Source organism: Agrilus planipennis, unplaced genomic scaffold, assembly GCF_000699045.2.
Source record: "Agrilus planipennis isolate EAB-ADULT unplaced genomic scaffold, Apla_2.0 scaffold184, whole genome shotgun sequence".
NCBI classification, from domain to species: domain Eukaryota; kingdom Metazoa; phylum Arthropoda; class Insecta; order Coleoptera; family Buprestidae; genus Agrilus; species Agrilus planipennis.
Genome location: NW_020438988.1, coordinates 118,631 through 140,623, shown reverse-complemented (window position 1 = coordinate 140,623; position 21,993 = coordinate 118,631). Strand labels below are relative to the sequence as shown.

The 21,993-nt window shown below is 34.4% G+C and overlaps 1 protein-coding gene across 4 annotated transcripts in view; it reads left to right on the top strand.

The window, feature by feature from the left end:
• The window catches only part of LOC108740582 (PHD finger protein 14), a 26,680-nt gene extending 6,402 nt beyond the window's left edge, over positions 1-20,278 (top strand). The window contains exons 9-13 of one of the 4 annotated variants that reach the window (XM_018474944.2): positions 1,578-2,218; positions 2,306-2,559; positions 16,806-16,914; positions 18,713-18,767; positions 18,962-20,278. In XM_018474944.2, coding sequence (XP_018330446.1) covers positions 1,578-2,218; positions 2,306-2,559; positions 16,806-16,914; positions 18,713-18,745 — 1,037 coding nt within the window. In that variant the 3' untranslated portion in view covers positions 18,746-18,767; positions 18,962-20,278. Of the gene's footprint in view, positions 1-1,577; positions 2,219-2,305; positions 2,560-3,588; positions 3,844-16,805; positions 16,915-18,712; positions 18,768-18,961 lie in introns of those variants that run through there. The other 3 variants (XM_018474947.1, XM_018474946.2, XM_018474948.2) reach the window with 3 other exon arrangements.
• Positions 20,279-21,993: the final 1,715 nt, after the last annotated feature.

The window sequence follows — 21,993 nt, the reverse complement described above, 5'->3', positions numbered from 1 at the left end:
AGTATAATAATATAGTATAATATTTAATTAAGTACAAATTGTAATTTATTTTGTACATCCTGTACCATTCATGTAGGTACATCCAAGCCACTGCCGGTATCGATACCTGCAGCAATGGGCTTGTTCAGCAATTTTTTTTTTAATTCATAAATCAAAAGTTCAAGTGAAAAATAAGAGATCTGCAAAAATCTAAATTTTATTCGCACGTTTAGTATCTTGAAAACAATTACAAGTGCCTCTTTTAGAGAAGAATGGCGTGTATAGGCGTTACGTTAATATACGCATAGCCTTGGTGATTGTACGCGACTCAAGGCTAGTTATAATAGGCTGTATTTACAGAGTATTGTTTGTAGGTATACATTGTTTGATTCTATACGGCTTCAAAAATGTGCTTGTTAGTATTGCATAATTTTAGAATATAAAATACGAAATAAAAAACGGATAAATGATTTATCTGTTTTTCATCCGACTAAAGGTTAATGAGAATGGCACGACAACAAGGCAAACAGAGATATGATTTTATCCGTCAAAAGCAAGATTCTATAATGTTTTTGGTTTTTAATATAAGTGATGTTGACATAGAGACTATCTTTATATAAAAATCTTAAAAAACATTTTTGATTACAAAAAAATAAACCTACATTAGACAATACACACATAAGATAACACAGTTGCCATTTTTACTTCTGTGAACCTTTTTAAAATAAATTGCAAAATAATAATACTTACTACTATCATACCCTTACTGCTACCATCTTTGGTTTTACCTTTTTATAATAATAATTAAAGTTTCTATATAAAAATAAGCAGTAAGGACTTTGCAATAAGACCAATTTTGACTTTGTCTTTTTATACCATTTCTTTTTTTCTCAACTAATAGATTAATAGGAGTATTAATACATTTAAATACCAGTAATCAATCAAGAATAATTTATTGCTATTTAAATTTAAATGAAAAGCCCCAATTATTTAAAATGAATTACCATTATTAAACTAATGACGTAAGTATCATTGCATTCAATGCATTTCTGTACTAATGTGGATACTCTTTGTCAGTAAAATATTCCATATTCTTAAATGTATCAACTTGTGATATGTGAATAGAGGTAACTTTATTAAACCGAACTTTATTGTTAGTTAAACATTTTTACTCGGATTACCACGCTTTATCTGAACGGCTGGTAGCGGTCACGGTATATCTCATAGTCCAGAGTTGCGTATAGTAACGTCATTAGCCGCAACATTGTGTTTGTGATTAATACAAGTTTCAATCTCTTGTATCTTAAAAACTAAAATAGTTAATAATATAATGATAATCTCTTAATAACATAATTTAGTATAATTACATAAAAAAAAACACGTATTAACACGCATTCGATATTGAAGCAATATACACTTAATGATTATATTATATTTATCATACTAATATATAATAATGTATATATTGAAGGATTTGAACAGAATTACTTGTTTAGCCCTCTAGTATTTAAATATAGGTCGTAATAATTTTTTTTAACATTAGCTCATCATGCCTATACATCCAAGAACAAAACAAAATATTTATTACTTCTTTTCAGATCCATTACCGTTAAACGAATGTGGTATATGTAGTCAACGTGGGGATCAGCATTTATTGGCTAAATGTGATACATGCTGTTTATACTATCATTTAAATTGTCTTAATCCTCCTTTAACACGTTTGCCAAAAAAATCAAAATTGTACGGCTGGCAGTGTTCTGAATGTGATAAAACGTCTGATTCTGAAGCAGAACAAGTAAAAATGCCTCGCAGAAGTCGTGTTCAGCAAACTAAGGAAAGCAAATATGATCACGAATTTTATACTCCCAAGGTCAAAATTAAACCTGTGGAACCTAGTTTGTTTCCTTCTGAATCTATACCCGTTCATGTAAAAAGTTCACTTTTTTCATCCGATTCCACTTCAAATTTTGTTAACCCTGACGCATTAGACCTGAATTCGAAACAAGTAGATTTGAATATACCTTCAGATCCTTTAAAAGATCCCCTATTAAGTACTGGCACCGACGGAGAAATGATGGTGATTTCCTCTAAATCTGGTAAAAAAAGAAGACGTGAAAAACATCGTTCACGTTATTCACCCACTTTAGAAGGATCATCTAAGGAGCATAAGCGTAAACGAAAGAAGAAAAGTTTGGATATTGATGAAGTACCCACACCTCATCCTAGAATAACTATAAAGGTAAACATTTGATCTACTTTTGACTAAAATTCACAATATCATTTTGAATAGATTTAATTCTCTTATTTATAACATTCTGTAATATAGATACGTCCAATCCCTCTTCCTGCTGGTCAGACTGTTTCTTCTACGAACCCTCAACGTTTCTACGTTCCAGACGAAAATGCTCCACCTATACTTTCAAAAAATGAAGCTGAACATTCTGCCATACAAAAATTAACATCCAGTATTAGCGACGCACGAAAAAATGTAGTTAATTCAAAAAAAAAAATAGAGTATCCACCACCCATTAATATGTGTGATGTTTGCAAAGGGGAAGGAAATAATACTAATTTAGTTAGGTAAGATTTTTTCATATACATACGTTAATAATATGATGATGTACGGCAACACATCGCTTAAAGAAAAGTAGTCACTTTTAGTTATAATTTTATAATACCATTTAACTTGGTACGTTTTTTGATATAAAAGTGGAATATTTCTAGAATATCTATTCTGAAGAACACTATAATTATAGACTCCATTTTCCCCTAATACAATGTGTAAAAATTAGAGTTGGAATCTTTCGTCTCTAGTTCGCAGGTTTCTTCAGGACTACAATAGTTACAAATTGATGTTAATATTACATTAAAATACAATATTTTAATATGACTTAGTAGTAGTGTTGTATGAATACGTATTTATTTATCCGAATATTTTGTTTGATAATACGTATTCGGAATAATCTAGTATATTTAGCATGTCTATGAATTCGAACGGGTTCGAGCGTAGCCTATTCGGTCGTCAGTATACGCACAGCGCACGCAGCAATTTAGTTATATGACAAATATTGGGCACGGATGCACCGATTAAAAATATTACATATTATTTATTCATCGAGTTCCGACTGCCGGCCCCGATTATAATACGTAATACTTCTCCGTGTCCTATACGTAACATACTAGTTTTTGGCATGCTTATGGACTTTGAACACCCAATACAAAACAGTATTATTCGAATTATTAATTGATATGTAAGCTGTAAATGCAAGAATTAGGAATAGTATTTGCGCATAATACTTTAGTGTAAATATAAAGAAGTTATATGTTTATTGCGTTATGCACTGCCGTGCCACGTCTTTGTTCGAAATAATACTCGAACGATATTTTCATTTTAATTTTTATTAAAAACAACTATTTACAAAAGCTAAAAAACTGCACAAAACAACTAATATTAAGGTGATGTTAGTGTTGATTTTTTATATTATGACTACTAGTTTGATTTTGCTTTTTGGTTAAATGATGTATGCGTGTTGTCTGATAAAGGAATCAATTGTGAATGCCTTTTTTGATACATTTAAAATTACCTGCTTTTACAATTTTCCCTTCAAGGGGGTGAGTGAGCAGAGCGGTTTGGTTAGTCTTCAAGGTTAAACTAGAGAAAGTGGAATTTTAAGTAGCAAGTAAGTGTCTACAATCGGAAATACCCAAGAGGCTACTTAGGGGTAGCAACATTGAAGATTGTACCACAGTTACTCAACATAGCCGCCCACCTTGGAAACTGCTGTTTTCAACTGAAATATCAGCCTATTGCATGTTAATACATACCTATGTATGATTGAATCGAAATACATATACTTATGAGAATAACTACTACATACATGTGTGAATGACTATACAGACATGATTTGATGGCTCTTACAAACTGAATGGGCATTAATTGTTACTTATACTACATACTTATACCATATATATCGAGTCAGTTATTACTTCTATACGTCTATCGGTAAATAAAATACGTTTTTGCCACTACACGTTTTAAGAAGCTTTCTACTAGACACCTTAGTCGAAACAACTCTCACTGTCCCTTCACTTCCAGGATGTGTATCAACTACACGACCCAATTGTCATTTTAGAAAAGGAAGATTTTCTTCCTTAATTAGTATGAGAGTACCTGGTTTAGTTGCATTCTGATAATTTTCCTTCTACTCGGAACGGGTCTGTAGTTAGTGAACATACTCCATCTCTTCCAGAAGTCCTACTGCATTTTCTAGATGTGCTGGAATCTGCTTGATCTGGACTTCTTGACGTCAAAAAGAGAAAGTTCTGACATTGCTGTCACCTTTCGACCGATCAAAAAGTGCGCCGGGGTCAGGGTATCCAAATCTGTGGGGTCAGTTGACAATGGGGAAAGGGGACGGGAATTTAGTACCCCTTCTATTTACGTTAGCAATATATAAAACCCCACCAAAGTTAATTTCGTACTGCCGCCTACTCGTTTCAAATGAGTGTTTCTGCATTTCACGCCAGCCTTCCAAAAAACCCCCAAAATAAGGCGATCGGGGGGGGGGGGATAAAATGTCAAGTGGTACCTGAATTACTCATTGCGTTTTGTATCTTGGTGGAATTTACCGTATTAGTTAGTATTTTGTAAAAGTACACGTAAGTCTTTATTTCTCTACTCCGCTTTTTTCTTTAATATAGATAGGTTCTGCATAATCGATTCCACAATTATAAAATGCGGGTGCAGGATTTGTCTTGTAGCACCTTATGCAATTGTGAATTACCTGCTTTATGAGCTTTTTGCGGCAATGGGTCAGTATTTGTCCTTTAAAGAAGCAAGATTTGGGCCACAATGTAGTAAAGGTTTGTGTTCATTTTCGATTATTAATTTCGTTAAATGGCGATTGAATATCGGATGTGTTTCATCGAAATATACTATTTCTTAGACGTTTTCTATCAGAATTAATAAGGCGTTTTGACGTTCGGTACTACTTAAAGCTCCTGACTAGGTTGCTTTCAAGAGTTGGCTATAAAAAACGGAGACAGTTACTGATATTAATTACTATCAATTAGAAAAATTAGAAATTAGGGTAAATTATTTCAGGATAACGGATGTATGTGCGGCAACTCTTTGCTCTGGGGCTTCAGAGGTAATGAAATTTGAAATAGGTCAACTACTCGTATCACTTGAAAGCCACGTAGGTCCGTTCCACCATATAATTGCATTAACCGACTGTTTTGGTTCTAAACTGCGTGATATTAAGTCTGCAGGGTTGTCCTTTGTTGATATGTGCATCCAGTCATCTTGATCTATTAAATTATGTATCTCGGAAACACGGTTTGCTACAAATGTCTTCCATTTATTAGGAGGTCCTGCTATCATCGCTAAAGTTATTATGGAGTCACACCAATAGAAGTGCTTATCGAAACTAATGTTTACTGTGTCGTTTATCTTTGCAATTAATCGAGCTAAACGTAAGGCTCCGCATAATTCAAACCTCGGTAAAAATATCTTTTTACCGGCGCGACTCGTGATTTGATGCACAACAAAGAGACCGTGCAATTTCCCAAATTATTTATGCTCCTAACATACACGCAAGCTCTGTAAGCCTTCTCCGAAGTCGTGTACTTCTACTATATTCGCTTGCCTACATATACCTACATAATTTCAAATTATTACTTATGCCCTTTAACACAATTGCACTATTGGATGTCCATTTTAATTATGTTATTTGCTATGAGGAATTGCTTCACACACCTCGTGGCAAGAAATGAAGCCGCGGCCTTATTACCTGCATTTGTTGAATAATCGATATGTAACATCGTGTTATGTTTTTTCAGGTATTTTTTATAACCCTGTGATGTGCATTCTCTTGTTGCGTGATTTTGCGTAAGACAATTTAAACAGAGTCGCAACCTTTTAGTCTCTGCATTTCGTTCATTGTATAAATACTTCGCAGTTAAAAATGGCATGATTTGTAGCTTTACATAATTGACAGTAAGACCTAATGGAACTTACATGTGCTTTGGCATGATTATAATTAATGTGCTTGTTACTTTGACTATGATTGTTGCCACTGCTAAATAAACTTTGATTTGGTTTATTCACTTCTAAAGAACCTAACATACACCATCTTTTTTCTAAAAAGCTGGTAAATTCGATAAAAGTAAGAAATTCATCAGCCGGTTTGAATGATTCACATTCTAAGCGGGTTGCATTATTTAATTTTGCACTGATTATATAAATTAAAAGAATGTCTGCTGTAGGTTGGTCATTTTTTTTTATAACATAACATAATTTCCTTTTATTTTAGTTTTACGCGATTTCAAAACAAATTAGCTTTGCAAAAATGACAATAAATTAACTTGAACGATTTCCATGTATTAATGCATTTGCAATTAGGTAATACGTAGCAAAGTAGCAATCAATTCGATTGCCGAGGCGAGCCGGGCCGTTCCATTTCCCTTTCCAGTTTCCGTATCTCTAATTCGTAACAATCTGCTTCGTATCCATTCGAAGTACGAGGGTGGATTGATAAGTTTCCGGCCTAACCAAGAGATGACGCCACTAGGCCTACCTTGAGGTGACATTCTATAGTACCATCCTTGGATAGCTTGTAGCTATAGTTTCAGCCCGATCTCCTTGCTAGTGTAGGTTTGACAGCACGCTGAACAAGACGCCTCTGTGGTTTTCGTAAAAATGGAAAAGCAGGAAAATCGTGCTGTCATCAAATACTTTTATTTGAAGGGGTTAACGCCGAAGGAAATTAAAAAAGAGATGGACTCAACACTGGGGACATCCTCCCCGTCATATTCAACCGTTAAGCAGTGGGTTTCCGAGTTTAAAAAGGGTCGTGTGAGCACCTCTGATGGGCCTCGCTCAGGACGCCCCGTTGAGGTCACAACTCCAGATATGATCGAAAAAATTCATCAAATAGTGCTGGGAGACCGCAGATTGAAAGTGCGTGAGATAGCTGAGACCTGTAAGATGTCATATGAACGTGTGCAACATATTTTGCACCAACATTTGCATATGGAAAAGCTCTGTGCAAGATGGGTGCCGCGTTTGCTAACAGTCGACCAAAAATTGATTCGAAAAAACATTTCTACCGCAAATTTGTCATTGTATAAGCGTAATCCAAGCGAATTTTTGCGTCGATTCGTAACCGTTGACGAAACGTGGGTCCACCACTACACTCCTGAAACCAAAGAACAGTCTAAACAGTGGATTGGACCAGGGGAACCAACTCCAAAGAAGGCAAAAACAATTTTTTCGGCGAACAAGGTTATGGCTACTGTTTTTTGGGATGCAAGAGGTATTATATACATTGATTACCTTGCAAAGGGTAATACTATCACTGGTCAATACTACGCAGACTTATTGCAACGTTTGAGCCACGAGGTGAAAATTAAACGACCTCATCTGGCGAAGAAAAAAATCTTGTTTCATCACGATAACGCACCAGCGCACACGTCAATCGTTGCGACGGCTAAAATCAACGATCTAAAGTTTGAATTGATGCCGCACCCTCCTTACTCTCCAGACCTAGCCCCGAGTGACTATTTTCTGTTCCCTAATCTCAAAAAATGGCTTGGCGGTAAGAGATTTGCGGACAATGAAGAAGTAATCGAAGCTGTAAATGGTTATTTTGAGGAGCTTGACGAATCAGTCTATAGAGATGGCATTAATAGACTGGAACACCGCTATGAGAAATGTATCAGCCTTGGAGGAGATTATGTTGAGAAATAAAAAAAAAAAATTTTTAAAAACCTTGTTTTTCTTGGTCAGGCCGGAAACTTATCAATCCACCCTCGTAAGAGTATGTCATTTTGGTAATACGTATATATCATTTTAATCCGATTCCGTATTATCCGTCAAAATCATCCGAATATTTACAACAGCACATAGTAGGTTTTGTTGAAGTCCAAAGATCTTAATTTAAAATTTCTGCGGTGTGTGATTTAGGTACACGATATTATAATATAATGACATTAGTTGCGTCACAGAAATAAAAATAAAATAGTAAATAATATACATAGTTGAAAAGCTAAGAACCACGCGGTAACACTAAAGCAGCACTATTAACAGTAACTACAGATTTATTAAAAAATGTAACAGAAAGTTTTAAAAAATTATAAAAAACAGGACGCATATATTAAGGGTTTTAGCTACTAAATAATGGGGTAAGCAGTTTTGATTTTTACATTACTGATTAACTTAAACTTATTGTATATAACTTAAAATAATTGTCTTCTGTACAGACACTTTCTTGCACTATTACTACTTTTATTTAACTAATTCTTGTGTAATTAAGTGTAATTAACACTTTGTCACCTCTTCGCTCCTTCTTCTTCGTTTTGTATCACCTCGAACTAATTCTCGCACTAACAACTCGTACTCGCGACAACTATTTATAGAAGCTGGTCGGTTCTGAAGTAACGATGTATGGATCATTCCAAGCCTGTTGTAGTTTCGGGCAATGTCCAGGTTTCGGTGGTCGTCGAAAGTTCTTCCTAGGATGATGTCTAGGTAAATCAAATAGATTTTCTAATTCAATCTATTTAATACAGTATCCATGAGTCTTTCGAATGTAGCCGGTGCATTGCACAATCCAAAAAACATCACATTGAACAGCTATAGATTATTTCCAATTGTAAAGGCAGTCTTCTCCTTATCCTGCAGATACACATCTACTTGCCAATATCCACTTTTCAAATTAAGAGTCGAGAACCACTTAGCTCCAGCTAGACTGTTCAGTGTGCCGCCGATTCGGAGTAATGGGTAGCTGTCTTGCGTTACATTGTTCAGCTTCCTGTAGTCCACACAAAATCTCGTGCAAACCAACCTTCTTGCGTATCAACATTATATGGGAAGACGAAGAACTTTGAGATAGTTCTATCACCCCTTGCGCATGTATCTCTTTTATAGGGTTATTCTATTTCTTCGCCCAAGGAACTCTTCTAGGTGGTTGTTTAATTGACGTTCCAGTGTTGATATGGTGGTGTGTTAACTTGGTCCTGCCAAAATCTTGATCTGAGAGGCCGGAGACGTGTTGAAAATGGCCAAAAAATTATTCCAATTGTTAATTGCAGCTTGTTGAGATGATTACATGACCCTTTCACCAGTTCTGATAAAATTACAGGAAGTGATATCAGTTGTCCGCCGATGCGCATTGTAGAAGTGTTAAAATTTAAGTCGATTCCATGTTCTTGCAGAAGGTGAAGATTTATGTGCCCTATTTTTCCGTAATTCCAGTGCTTTCGACAACCACTGTAATTGTTGCAGTCCCGAGAAAAATGACCAGTCCTACCATATTCACAACATTTTATTTCTTCACATCGACTAGGCATTCCCTGATGAGCGACATGACACCTTTTGCAATTGGATTATCGTCGATTTCTGCTTGTCGTACCCGTATATAGCCTTTGTAAGCTTGTCTCGCCGCTTCAAACTCCAGGGCGTGTGACAGTGCTTCACTTGGAGTCTTGTGGCGTGCTAATCTTCACCGTCCCTGATTCCGCCGATAAATGATTCAAGCTCCTCCTTGTAAAGAAATTATTAGTGCTGTTGCTTTCCGTGAATCAGTCCAGGAATTTGCCTCTGCCGCTGCTCCAAACTGCTTCTGGTAAACAGACCATGAGATCTGTCCATCAAAAGTTGGAGACCGAAATCTTAAGGTCTTGCAGTAAGGGTAGTCTTGGTTTTTTAATCATTTCATTATGATTTCCCTTTCTTCATTTCCATTTCATTTCTAATATTATATTTATTACTTCATGTACTGCTTCCATTTTCTGTTTTATTTCTTCCTGAGCTGCTTTTAAATTTTCTTTTATTTATTCCTGTCCTTTTTTTTCGTTTCTTCTGGAGCTGCTTTCAATTCTTCTTTCATTTCTCCTTGATTTGCTTTTCTTTCTTCTTTCATTTCTTTCTGTCTTTTTTCATTTCTTCTTTCGTTTCTTCTTGACCTGTTTTCAATTCTTTCATTTCTTCTTGTCCACTTTTTATGTCTGCTTTCATTTTTGTCATTGCCATTAATGCTTTGATTTGTTCCTCCATTTTTGATACGGTAACTCTAGTCGTAACATGCATGTAATGTCTCGATTTCTTCTAGAAAGTTCGATGAAAGTTTTCAATTTTAGTAACATCCTTCTTCTTTTTTCGGGAGTTTTTCAACAATGCATGGTTTGTTGGGGCAAGTCACGATCAGTAGAAACTTCTAGAAACTTCGATGGAACTCTTTGATAGTGTCAGATTTGTTGTTATTCATTCAAGATCTTTCCAATGATATTTGACTTATTAGGGTCCGACCAAAGATACTAGACTATAAGAACGTTTTGCGTTCGTAATAAGTATCAACTTGCTTTAAAAGCAATTTTACTATCTTGCTAAACAAGCTCCCCACGCCTCCATCTCTCAACCCCCACCTAAAGCCACTTTTAGTAGTGAATATGGTCAATTTAATTATATTAGTAAACTCTTCTAAAAGTAATAACATGCTTCTTACAACTTTCATGTTAAGCAAGTTTACAGCTTGTTTATTGGCCAGGTTATAAATCTTCATACACCATTATTTACACTTTTCACTAATCGAAATGTTCCCACTTTTTATAAAATTGCTTTTGTGGAGACATATTAGGACTGTAGAGCTAAATGAGACGTTTTCATAAAGACCATTGAGAAATATAAACATGTAAAGGTTTCATGTAACGTCTAAATTATTGGTCTTTTCGAAGTATAGATAGAACGACCTGTCACGTGATCTGTACAAAAGAGGAATACGCGTCGGGTAATTCTATTACAGGCATCAAGGTGAGGTGAGAAGTCATACTGTTGATTACGTTTTAGATTATGTTATTAATATTTCTGACGTTATTGAATGGCTCTTGTTCGAACTTTTTTGCATCGTTATCTATAACTCATCTTTTCCGTCATAAAAATGGTCAGTTCTGTTTAGAAGTTCGCTGTATTCGAATAGTTAATAATGTTTTATCGGTAGAATAAAATGTCTGAATTGAAAAGTTACAGTAAAGGACCAAATAATTCATTTCACAGGCAAGAGAGGTATATTACTTTTTGAGAAATCAAAATAACATTTTGAATGACGAAGTTGTTTGCTGTTGATAATTGCTAACATTATCGAGTTCATGAAAGAATAGGTAGAAGCTGGAGTCCCTCCGGTACCATTGACAAATTTTAAACAAAGAGTCTTGATGGCGACTAGTATATCAGAATTTTCCTAAAATCGAATTGTGAAGGATGCTCGTGATGTACAGACAGGAGCAAGAACTCCATTCGCGACTTGCGAAAGCACAGACTCAAAAAGTGTACAAAAACGGCACTTCCAGGTAAATATGAAGAATAAGTACGAAGAATTGTTAACAGCTTCTCACATTTACGAGAAGATGCGTTATATGTGTGGTTGGTTAAAGGAAAAAAACTATTGTTTGATGAAAGGATGACAAAATCGGAGTTGTATGAAATAATAAAGACACATAAAACGAGTAACCCTCCATATTCCATAGATGCGTTACTAGTACAAAACGAAATCACCACCATGCATTTACCGCTTTATCATCCTGAGTTAAACCTCATTGAAAAGGCGTGGGCACTGGTTAAGAATTTGGTTGCTTAAAATAATATAACCTTTAATATAGACGATGTTGAAGCCTTAGCAAGACAAAAATTTGCAAGTGTTTCCCAGGAGGTACGGTTTGTACCCATGTCAAAAAGATTGAACAAGAGTATATGCAAAAAGAATATTTGCTGGACGAAAGTTGTGAACTAGTCTTCACTGTAAATACCAGAGAAAGTGACGATTCGGAAAGTTATTATGATTCTGACAGTGACAACTCATTTTAAATTAGGCGTCTCTGTTGTGCATTTTCTACTTATGTTCTATTTTGTATGTCAAAACAACTTTATTAAGCCGTTATGTATTAATATCAATTGTATAACGATAGATTATGTTCAAAACAAATGCATGCAAATATCAAATTTCAGTTAGAATGTTAGGAAATAAACTACTCAGCTGAGCGTTTACTCTCATTCAGCAAACCAAATAGACGCCGCTACTGAACTGACGTTAAAACAATATTCTCGTGCACGTAAGAAGTCGTTCTCATTTTAATCTACTTGTAATGTTTATTCGTTTCTGTGACAGTGTTTCATGAACTGATGAGTTTTCATGAAACGATCGATTACATTACAAGACTTTGCCATATAAGATTATAATTGATTTATTAGAACTCGCTTGTGGTCGAAATTCTATCAGTTTGCTTTTAAATCAAATAATATACAGCATCATCTTCATAAGGTCGTCCTACGACTGGTTGGAAACACGTACCTCCACTCTTCCCTATCCTGAGCTAATTTTCGCATTTCCCTAGAACTAGAAAAACTTATATTCTCAACTATTTGCGAACATTAATCTAATCTAGATCTACCTCTACCCCTCCTAACTTCCACGTCTGCCTCTAATATGTCTCTGAGTTATTATATATCTTAAGTATGTGTATTTTTTAACCTTCTCTATCATTTCACCCTTCCATCTAATTTCCTTGTTTTCGTTTCCTTTCCTACCCCTTCTATAAGTTCTTTAAATTTCGTTTTGCTAGTATTTACATATAAACCCTTCCTTCCTAAATATCTTTCTAAAACTCATCATTCCATTCAAAGCCGCCATATTTGTTGATTTCAAAGGAATATCATCATGTCATGGTCCAATGTTTTTTCTTTTCCACTACTACTCGCTTATCTTACACCTTTCTTGCTCTAGGTCACCTAAATATATGTTAAATAAATACGCACCTAATTTATACCCTTGTCTTATTCCCTTTTCCCTCCAGATTTTTTTGTTTCTCTTCCATTCAATCGTATTACACTGATGTTTCTCTATCATCATCATCATCATCATAAGGTCATCAGTCCTAAGACTGGTTGGACACGTACTTCTACTCTTTCCTATCCTGAGCTAATCTTCGCATTTCCCCAAAACTAGAACAACCCACATCCTTAACTATTTGCGAACAGTAATCTAACCTAGGTCTACCTCTACCCTCGTAACTCCTGTTTCTGCCTCTAATATGTCTCTGACTAGGCCTTCATGTCTGAGAAGGTGTCCTACCAACTTATCTCCCTTATTTTTGACTGACTTTCAGTCCTCTGTTCTCCTATTCTTTCTAATACCACTTCATTTCTAACATTTTCTACCCACGTTATCCTTATCATTCGTCTATAACACCACATTTCGAAATTCTGCCGCGCCCACTGTCCATGTTTCGCACCCGTACAACGATGCGCTCCAAACATACACCTTCAACAACTTTTTTCGAATTTTTAAATTAACCGTTCGCGAGCATAGAAGGCGACACTACCCTGCGCTATCCTCTGCTTTATATCCCTACTACTCCTTCCGTCCTGACTTATCTTACTTCCTGGATATGTAAAATCAGCCACTTCTAATTTTTCGTCCTTCTCGCTGGATGCTAATACTGTTATATCTGCAAATCTAAGCATACTAATCTTTTACCCCTGTAAATGTATCCCTACAGTTGTACTGTCTGTAATGATGTTGATCGCGTCTTGGATGTATAGATTAAAAAGCAGCGGTGACAGTGTGCATCCCTGTCTGACTCCCTTCCTAATTGTTACTTCTCTACGTTGCAGCCCTAGCTCTATATGTGCCTATTGCTCTTTATACAAAATAAATATCACTTTTCTATCTTTGTAACTCGTCTCTACATTTTAACATATATTTAACATCTTGTCCCATTTAACATTGTCAAAAGCTTTTTCTAAATCTACAAATCCTATGTACACCTTCATTTTTCTATCGTTTTTTTCTATTGTTACCCGTAAAGCAAGAATGGCCTCCCTCGTTCCTCTATTTCTTCTAAACCCAAATTGATCTTAGTAGTTCTTCCGCCCTTTTTTCCATTTTCCTTTGTACAATTCCAGTTAAGATTTTTGACGCATGGGAAGTTGAGCTAATTGTTCTAAATGTCTCGCACCTATCCGCGCCCCTCTTTTTAAGTAATGTTACTACCAGGTTCCGTTTATAATCTTCTGGGACTTTCTCCGTCTAGTAAATGTGACTAACTAGCTTAAACGTACGATCTTTAACCTCTTGTCCTGCATGTTTTAGAATTGCCCACTGTATCCCATCTACACCTGGCGCCTTATTATTCCTTAAATTTTTTAATGCTATATCGAACTCTTCTTTCATTATGGGATAACCTAGCTCATCTATCTCCACACTATCTTCCTTTACTTCATGGCCTGCGTATAAGTTTTCTAAATATTCTTTTCACCTATCTGCTTTTTCCTTATTTTCTATCAAAATGACCCCTGCCTCGTTTCTTATATTAATACTACTGTATCCTACATCTCTAAAATTCCTTTTAATTATACTATAAGCCTCATCTGTTTTACCTACTTTAAACTTTTCTTCTACTTCTTTACACATCCTATCAATCCACTGTTACTTAACTGCCCTACACTTCCTAATTATTTCCCACTTTATATATCTTTTTTGCCCTTCTTCGTCTGTCCTGTTTTTATATTTCCGCCTTTCTTCTATTAATCCTAAAATCTCATTTGTTATCCAGGGTTTCCTACTTTCGTTTCGTTTAAGACCTAGTATATCTGTAGCTGCTGACTTTAGGTACGTTTTAATGCAGTTCCATTCTGTCTCTATGCCCCCGTTATTCGTTTCTCCCGCCGCCTTTAGTATCTCGTCTGTTGTTTTACCTGGCCTATCACGCGTTTCGTTACATTTTAGCTTTTCTAAATCAAGACGTCTTCTACTTTCCCTTTTTTTTTAGAATTTTCAATTTAAGATTGGTATTCACAGCTACTACGTTATCTATATCTACTCCTGGATAACTCCTACAGTCCTTCACTTGATTTTTAAATCTTTGCCTAACAAGTATGTAATTTAACTGATATCTCCCTAAATCACCTAGTATCTTCCACGTATAGCGACTCCTAACGTGATGGTTAAATAAAGTATTCGCGACGGTTATTTTTATCGCAAATTTCTATCAGCCTATCTCCCCTATCATTTCTATTGCCTAATCCAAAAGAACCTGCTATTGCACCCACTTTACCTTCACCTATTATTGCGTCGAAGTCTCCTAAAATTATTATGTTTTCCTGTCCTTTCACTAAACTTAACACGTCTTCTATATTTGCATAAACCGCTTCTACGTCTTCATCACTGGAAGTTGATGTGGGCATGTAGACCTGCACTAATACCATTTTTACCGGCTTTGAGTTTAATTTAACCATAACTATCTTTTGTAAATAACTTTCTACACTCTGCCCTACTTTCCTACGCATAACAATTCCTACCTCCGAATTACCTTCTACCGATCCTGTATGTATTACTCTAAAGTCTCCACTCCAGCTTCAGGCCAACAGACTTCACTAATGCCTACTATATCTGATTCTAATCTATCCATCTCTACTTTTAAATTTTCTAATTTCCCTACTTGCCTCATTGCCTTAACATTCCACGCTCCGACTCGTGAAATATTGCTAATGGGGGACTAGTTTACGTCCGGAGTGCTTTACCCCAGAGGACGCCATCATTTCATATGTCTGTCTGATACGTTTTCCTTGGGATATCATAATGTGGTGGTATCCCGTTGCCTTCCACATCGCAGTATTGTGCATCAGAGTACCATACCAATCCTTGTGATCTCTGCCACCATGAGTACTAAAAGAGCTGCTGCCCTCTTTGAGGAACTTGTCTTAGTCTGGTTTCTCTTTAAAAACCACTCCATTATGGTTGAACCTATGGTTCGGCTCCCTAAATCATCGAAACTCGCAAGCCGATCCACCCACTCTAGTTTATACAAGAGTTTCGTCAAGGTTCAAGTCCCGTCGGATCAGATGTTTCTCTGTATAATTCCATTATTCCTTTAATTAAATTTTTTTAAATTTTACTCTCCCTCAACATGCCTAGCAATTCCCCTCTATCTAAAGTATCACATGCTCTTTTTTGTATTATATTTTTTAATAGAAAAATTGCGTCTATAGTTGCCCTCCCCTTCCTATATCCAAATTGTGTTTCACCTAGTATAGTTTTTTCGTCTATTTCTTTTTGTAACCTATTTTTTATTATGCTTGTATATATTTTGAACACAGTGTCCATTATTGTTATTCCTTTATAATTTTTTAAATCATTCATACCGTCTCTTATATATCTGAAGTATGGTCCCACATCTGCATTCATTTAGTAAATCATTCTTTTTCCATATATCCCCAAAAATTATGTATAATTTTTCACATAATATGTTTTTCGCATATAACCAAAGTTCCCCCGGTATTCTATCCTGTCCACATGCCTTTTTTTATCTAGAGAGATTATTCCCTTTATAACTTCATCTATTTCTATTGCTGTAATCTTCCTCACTTCTTCACCTACTTCATTTTTTCTATACTTTTTTTTCTACCGGTTCCTCACTTCCTCCTAATGCCTCATTGAAGTGATTATACCACTCCATTTCTTCTATTCTTTTACTTATTCTCTGACCGTATTAAATCTTCCAATCAATTGATCATATGTTTCACTTTACTTTTTTTAATCTGTTCTCTGTATTCCCATCGCTTTTTTTTAATTACTCATCGCAACGATGAATGTTTTATTGTGTTTAATTATTTTTAGCACATATACATAAATTTTATTTTTTTTCTACACTCCTCTATGTGAAATTTAATTATGCCAAATGTCACATTCCCCGTGCGCGCAATGTGCTTAAAAAGGGGTACAAAATCACATATTAATGTATAGATTTGTTATACCTACTTTTCTTATTTACAGTTGCGATGAATGCCAGAAATGCTACCACTTTGGTTGTTTAGAACCACCCTTGAAAAAGTCTCCGAAAAAACGTGGCTACTCCTGGCACTGTGAGGATTGTGACCCAACTGTAAGTATTTTTACGTAAATTACGCGTTACTTAAAAGTGCAAAGTTCATGTAGATAGAGGGTGAGGATTATGCGACTTATAATGAAAGTTTAAGTCGAAAGATCTTTTTTGTCATTTTTTTGATATACAAATTCACACATTTTTTGACAATTTCAATTAGAAAGTAATGTTACAGAGCTAATAGGGTGTGCCGTCGGTGTAAATGGTCAGCAGGTTTTAATTTCGTTATGCATCTCGACATCATAGTTGAAATGACTGGCTCGAAGTAACTGTTGTCGTTGCCCATGTATTTCGTAAATGTCATGTCACTTCGTGAGTGTTGTCTTCCTTTACTACAACCTTATTTAACAAAACAGATGCATGACGGAATTAAAACATGTAAACGGTTGTGCATGGTGAAGGGAATGTGTCTTGTTTACACCGGAAGTGTATTCTTATTGGTGTAATGAGCTACCCTTTTTATTATAATTACATAAAATATTATATATCAGAAAACATTAAGAAATATAATTTTCTAAAGTTATAGCTTTAGCTAACAGTAGATAAAATAATAATTCAACGGACAGTGTAGAGATGAGCATGTACTGTTTCACTTGAGTTTGTTATTTGTAAACGTATTCTGCATAAAATAATTATTTATTTATGATTGACGACGACAACTAAATATGAAACTAATTTTTTGGAGCATATAACACAAATTTTAATCTGATATAATCTGGTTCTTTTATTTTAAAATGTGGAAATAATTTCTGATTTTAAATCTAAGCACTTAGAATTTTAAATATGTTATTTCTGTTTTGCTTAATTGGTTTTTACATACATGCAATAACTAAATGAAAGGTTAAATCTCACAGACATGACTATTACATAAATCGCGATTGCCGTTAAAGTAAATGAAGCCAAAACGGTAGGCAATCAACATTACAATTCATCCAGTATTTAATGGAATAGCAAAAACACTATAAAAACCTTGTAGTAAATCTTCAAACCAGTACATATCAGAATATTGTAAATTGATTCTGTATAATGGTCATTTTGTTTTCTTGAAAGACAGATGCTGGAAATATTAAATTAGCAGTGTTATGAATATTTCAAAAATTACCTATTCAAAGATTCTCCACGTTTCCTTGATAAAACTAGTCCCGACTGAAACATTTATAATTTTATATTAAAGGTTCTGCAATTCTTAACATATTATTTTATTAAAACATTACGACTAGTGTGATAATTTTCAAGATAAAATGCAAAAAATGAAACAAAAATACAATTGACAATATTTAAATACTGATGGGGCCATTTTTGATATTTTACGCCTTGGAATTAATTGAGATTGGCCTAGTATTACGCAGTGAACACTATGACAAGTTTGCATTTACTCTGTAAAACGTAAAAAGAGGTTTTCAAAGAATTATTTACACCTAATACTAATAAAATTTTATGCACATCGCTGAGGTACTGATTTTTTAGTTAAATGCTCCGGAAAAATGAAAAATAGGGGAAACAGTGCCTTTCAGTAGTTCCTATTTTTGGTTGAAAATAAAATCAATAAATATCTACATAAAAATGGCCACTGCATACAGCATTTTGAAGGGATACTTTTTTGTTTTCGAATAATTTGATTTGTAGAAAATTTCAGCATGGTTTATCCTTAAAACAAAGTGTTAAATTAATTGATTCAATACTTACTATCAAACGATACTTTTTTAATAACATGCACAACAAGAGAGAACTCTTTTTAATTATTGTAAATTATAAGAAAATTTCAAACACATCTATTAACTTTATTTTATTAACACAGCTAAACCATTTAGCACCCAAAAACAACCAGTAAACTTCAACCAAGACGCCCAAATGTGAGTATTCGACAAAGTTGCTTGTTTCTTTTGGCAACGTTCTTTTTGCCTGTACGAAGTATAATGTGTTGCTTATCGTATTGGCTTCAAATCGTTACGTATAGTCTGGTTTATGTACATGTCTCTGTTAAAACTACGTACTATGTATTCTTTATTAATATATATTGCATCATTTAGTATTTTTTACTTTTCAGGCATCTGAATCCAACTAAAGAAGCATAGTTTAAAGATATGTGGTCAAAATATCACATTTGATTAAAATAGAATTTAAATATAATTATCGTATGTTTATTTATTTATAGATGTATATGTATGAATTGCATTTAAACAGGACCTATCTTTCTTTTTACCATCAGCTGATTTTTTATTGCTTGAACATTTTGTAAAAGAATAAATAAATAGCAATTAATACTTCGTAATTTGGTGTTATGTTGTAATGACTAGGTATGTAAAGCTATGTTGTGGTTGTATTATCGTTATTGTTGAATAGCAGATCAATGTCATTTATTATGATTAAAGTAAGTTTTTACTTTTTCAATATATTGAACAATTCGTGATAACTACTTTTGAAATGTGGTAAGTTGAATTAAAGTGCGTGAATGAAGAATAAGGAACATTGAGACAAGGGAGTCGGTAAGCTTGCATAGATTGTTACATAGACATAGTTACACTCTCACCAACACAAGTTTCAAGTTTCTTAATTAGTTGTATTGTCTGCTACGCTACGGACCAAAAGGAGAATTTATTTGGATCGTTTGTCTTACGTAAAAAATATAGATATCATTACAACATAAATGCGGTGTCTACTAAAATTAAAATTTATCACAGTTGCACAAATGAATAACATCCCATGTTATGTCATAAAATTTAATTCAGTCACACCTATCACATTTTTATAAAATTACGTATGGATCAATTATTTATCGACGTATGACGCATTCTAATTCATGCTGCCTCATATTACAAAACACATGTATATAATGTTAGTCATAACTTACGTCCATTCTACTTGACTGCAGTAAAAACGATGTAACCCATAATTCTCAGTAGTTTATATCGTATTTAATAAACAAATGTGAACTTAGGTCAGTATCTATCCTATTATTTGGTATAGACTATATTAGTACATTCATTTGCATTTGGTCTGTGATGAAAGGCCAGAATCAATAAGCCGAAAGCTTAACACAATAAAGTGGCTAAAATTACATAATGGAGTCTATTTAATAAAACGATCGTTAAAGCGGCATAAAATTTTTTGTACTTTCTATTGTAAAACACTTTTCATTATTAAAGTGCTTACCATAAGACGTCCAAATTTGGTCGCTACCTTTGTCGGTGATGCATAACCACAGACACCACTATTTTACAAGCCGTGAAGCAGGATTATACATATTGTTATATTGCAATTTGGTGATGATTTACAAGCACAATATAATGTTACTATCACTTATATAAATTGATATTGAAGATGTTACCTCACTTATATGCAATAGTTGTAAAGTATTACTTGATTCATATTTAAAAGAAGCACATAAAAGAATAAAATTCTCGTTCTTTAAATACCTACAGTACGTTATTTTATAAAACAATCACTCGTTTAAACACATAAAAGTTTAAGACTGACTTAAACTTAATCCGCACTGTCGTATTTGTTTTACCCACTGCTATAAAAGGAAAACTAAATCAACCTCATGAACGTTCAGAGTGCTGATGAACAATGATATTAATATGAAAATGTCATCCTTACATATCCTAACAATATTTACATGGGTTGTGTGAAAATTCGATGTTTTTTTTTATTAAAAACTGTTAATTTTGTTGACTTGTGCTAAGTTAAACATTAAGTGAATAAGACACTTATTTAGTTTAGTATAGTTCTTCGTATGAAGTGGTAATTATTTTTTTAATAATAGTTTTCAGTAGCAGTAAGTCTTAACATAAAAGGTGCAGTTGCTTCATCATCATCATCATAAGATCATCAGTTCTAAGACTAGTTGGACACGCACGTCCACTCTTTCCTATCTTGAACTAATCGCCTATTTCTTATTGACTTCCATAGAGTCCTCTGTTTTCTAACTCTTCCTAATATGTCTTTATTCCTAACATTCTCTATCACGGTATCCTTATAATTCGCCGGTAACACCACATTTCGAACGCTTCTAATCGTTTTCTTTTCCTCCGCGCCCACCGTCCATGTTTCTCACCCGTACAGCGCCATGCTCCAAACAAACACCTTTAACAAACTTTTTCGAATCTAAATGAATCTTTCGCATGCATAGAAGTGACTTCTTTTTATTGAAGGCGACTTGACCCTGCGCTATTCTCTGCTTTATATCCCTACTACTCCTTCCGTCCTGACTTATCTGACCTCCTAAATACTTAAAACCACTTCTTCTAATTTTTGGTCTCCTATCTTTATATTCGCTATTTCCCTCATTTTCCTTCCCTTGCATACCAGTATTTTAGTTATACTTTTATTTATATTCATACAGTACTGTTTTGTCAATACCGCTTTCATTTTATGGCTATATGCTAATACTTTTATATCATCTGCAAATTTAAGCATATTAATCTTTTGTCCCTGTATATCCCTACAGTTGTACTGTCTTTAATGATGTTGATCGCGTCTTCGATGTATAAATTAACAAGTAGCGGTGACGGTGTGCATCCCTGTCTGACTCCCATCTTAATATTTACTTCTCTACGTTTCAGCCCCATCTCTATAACTGCCTGTTGCTTTTTACACAAACTAAGTATCATTCTTCTATTTTTGTAATTCATATATTTAACATCTTGTCCCATTTAACATTGCGATCAGTAGGGTCACCTCCTTAATCAGCATCTAAATATCAAACTGGTTTTCTCGACCTAGTATGGACTTCCCCTAAATCTTTGGTTCCAGCAAGATATTTTGGCACTCTCTTTGCTTTGACAATATGCCATTTCTTTGGGCAACTTGTGAATTGTACCAACTTGATTACAGTGTTTGATATGTCTGGTCACGTTGACATCGATAAATACATCAAGGCACCAATGCGTTCACAGACTTTTTTGTTGGAATCGTAATAGTTTGATTCATAAAATTTAAGTTCAGATAGTGTAGAGACAGTTTTACACTTGCTCATCTCAAATTTTTGTAAGTTATCTAAGATATAGCTTCTTTGGTTAATAACTAGTTTATCTTCTTTAATTTGACTTATCTGAAGTCCTAGGCAAAACTTTGCTA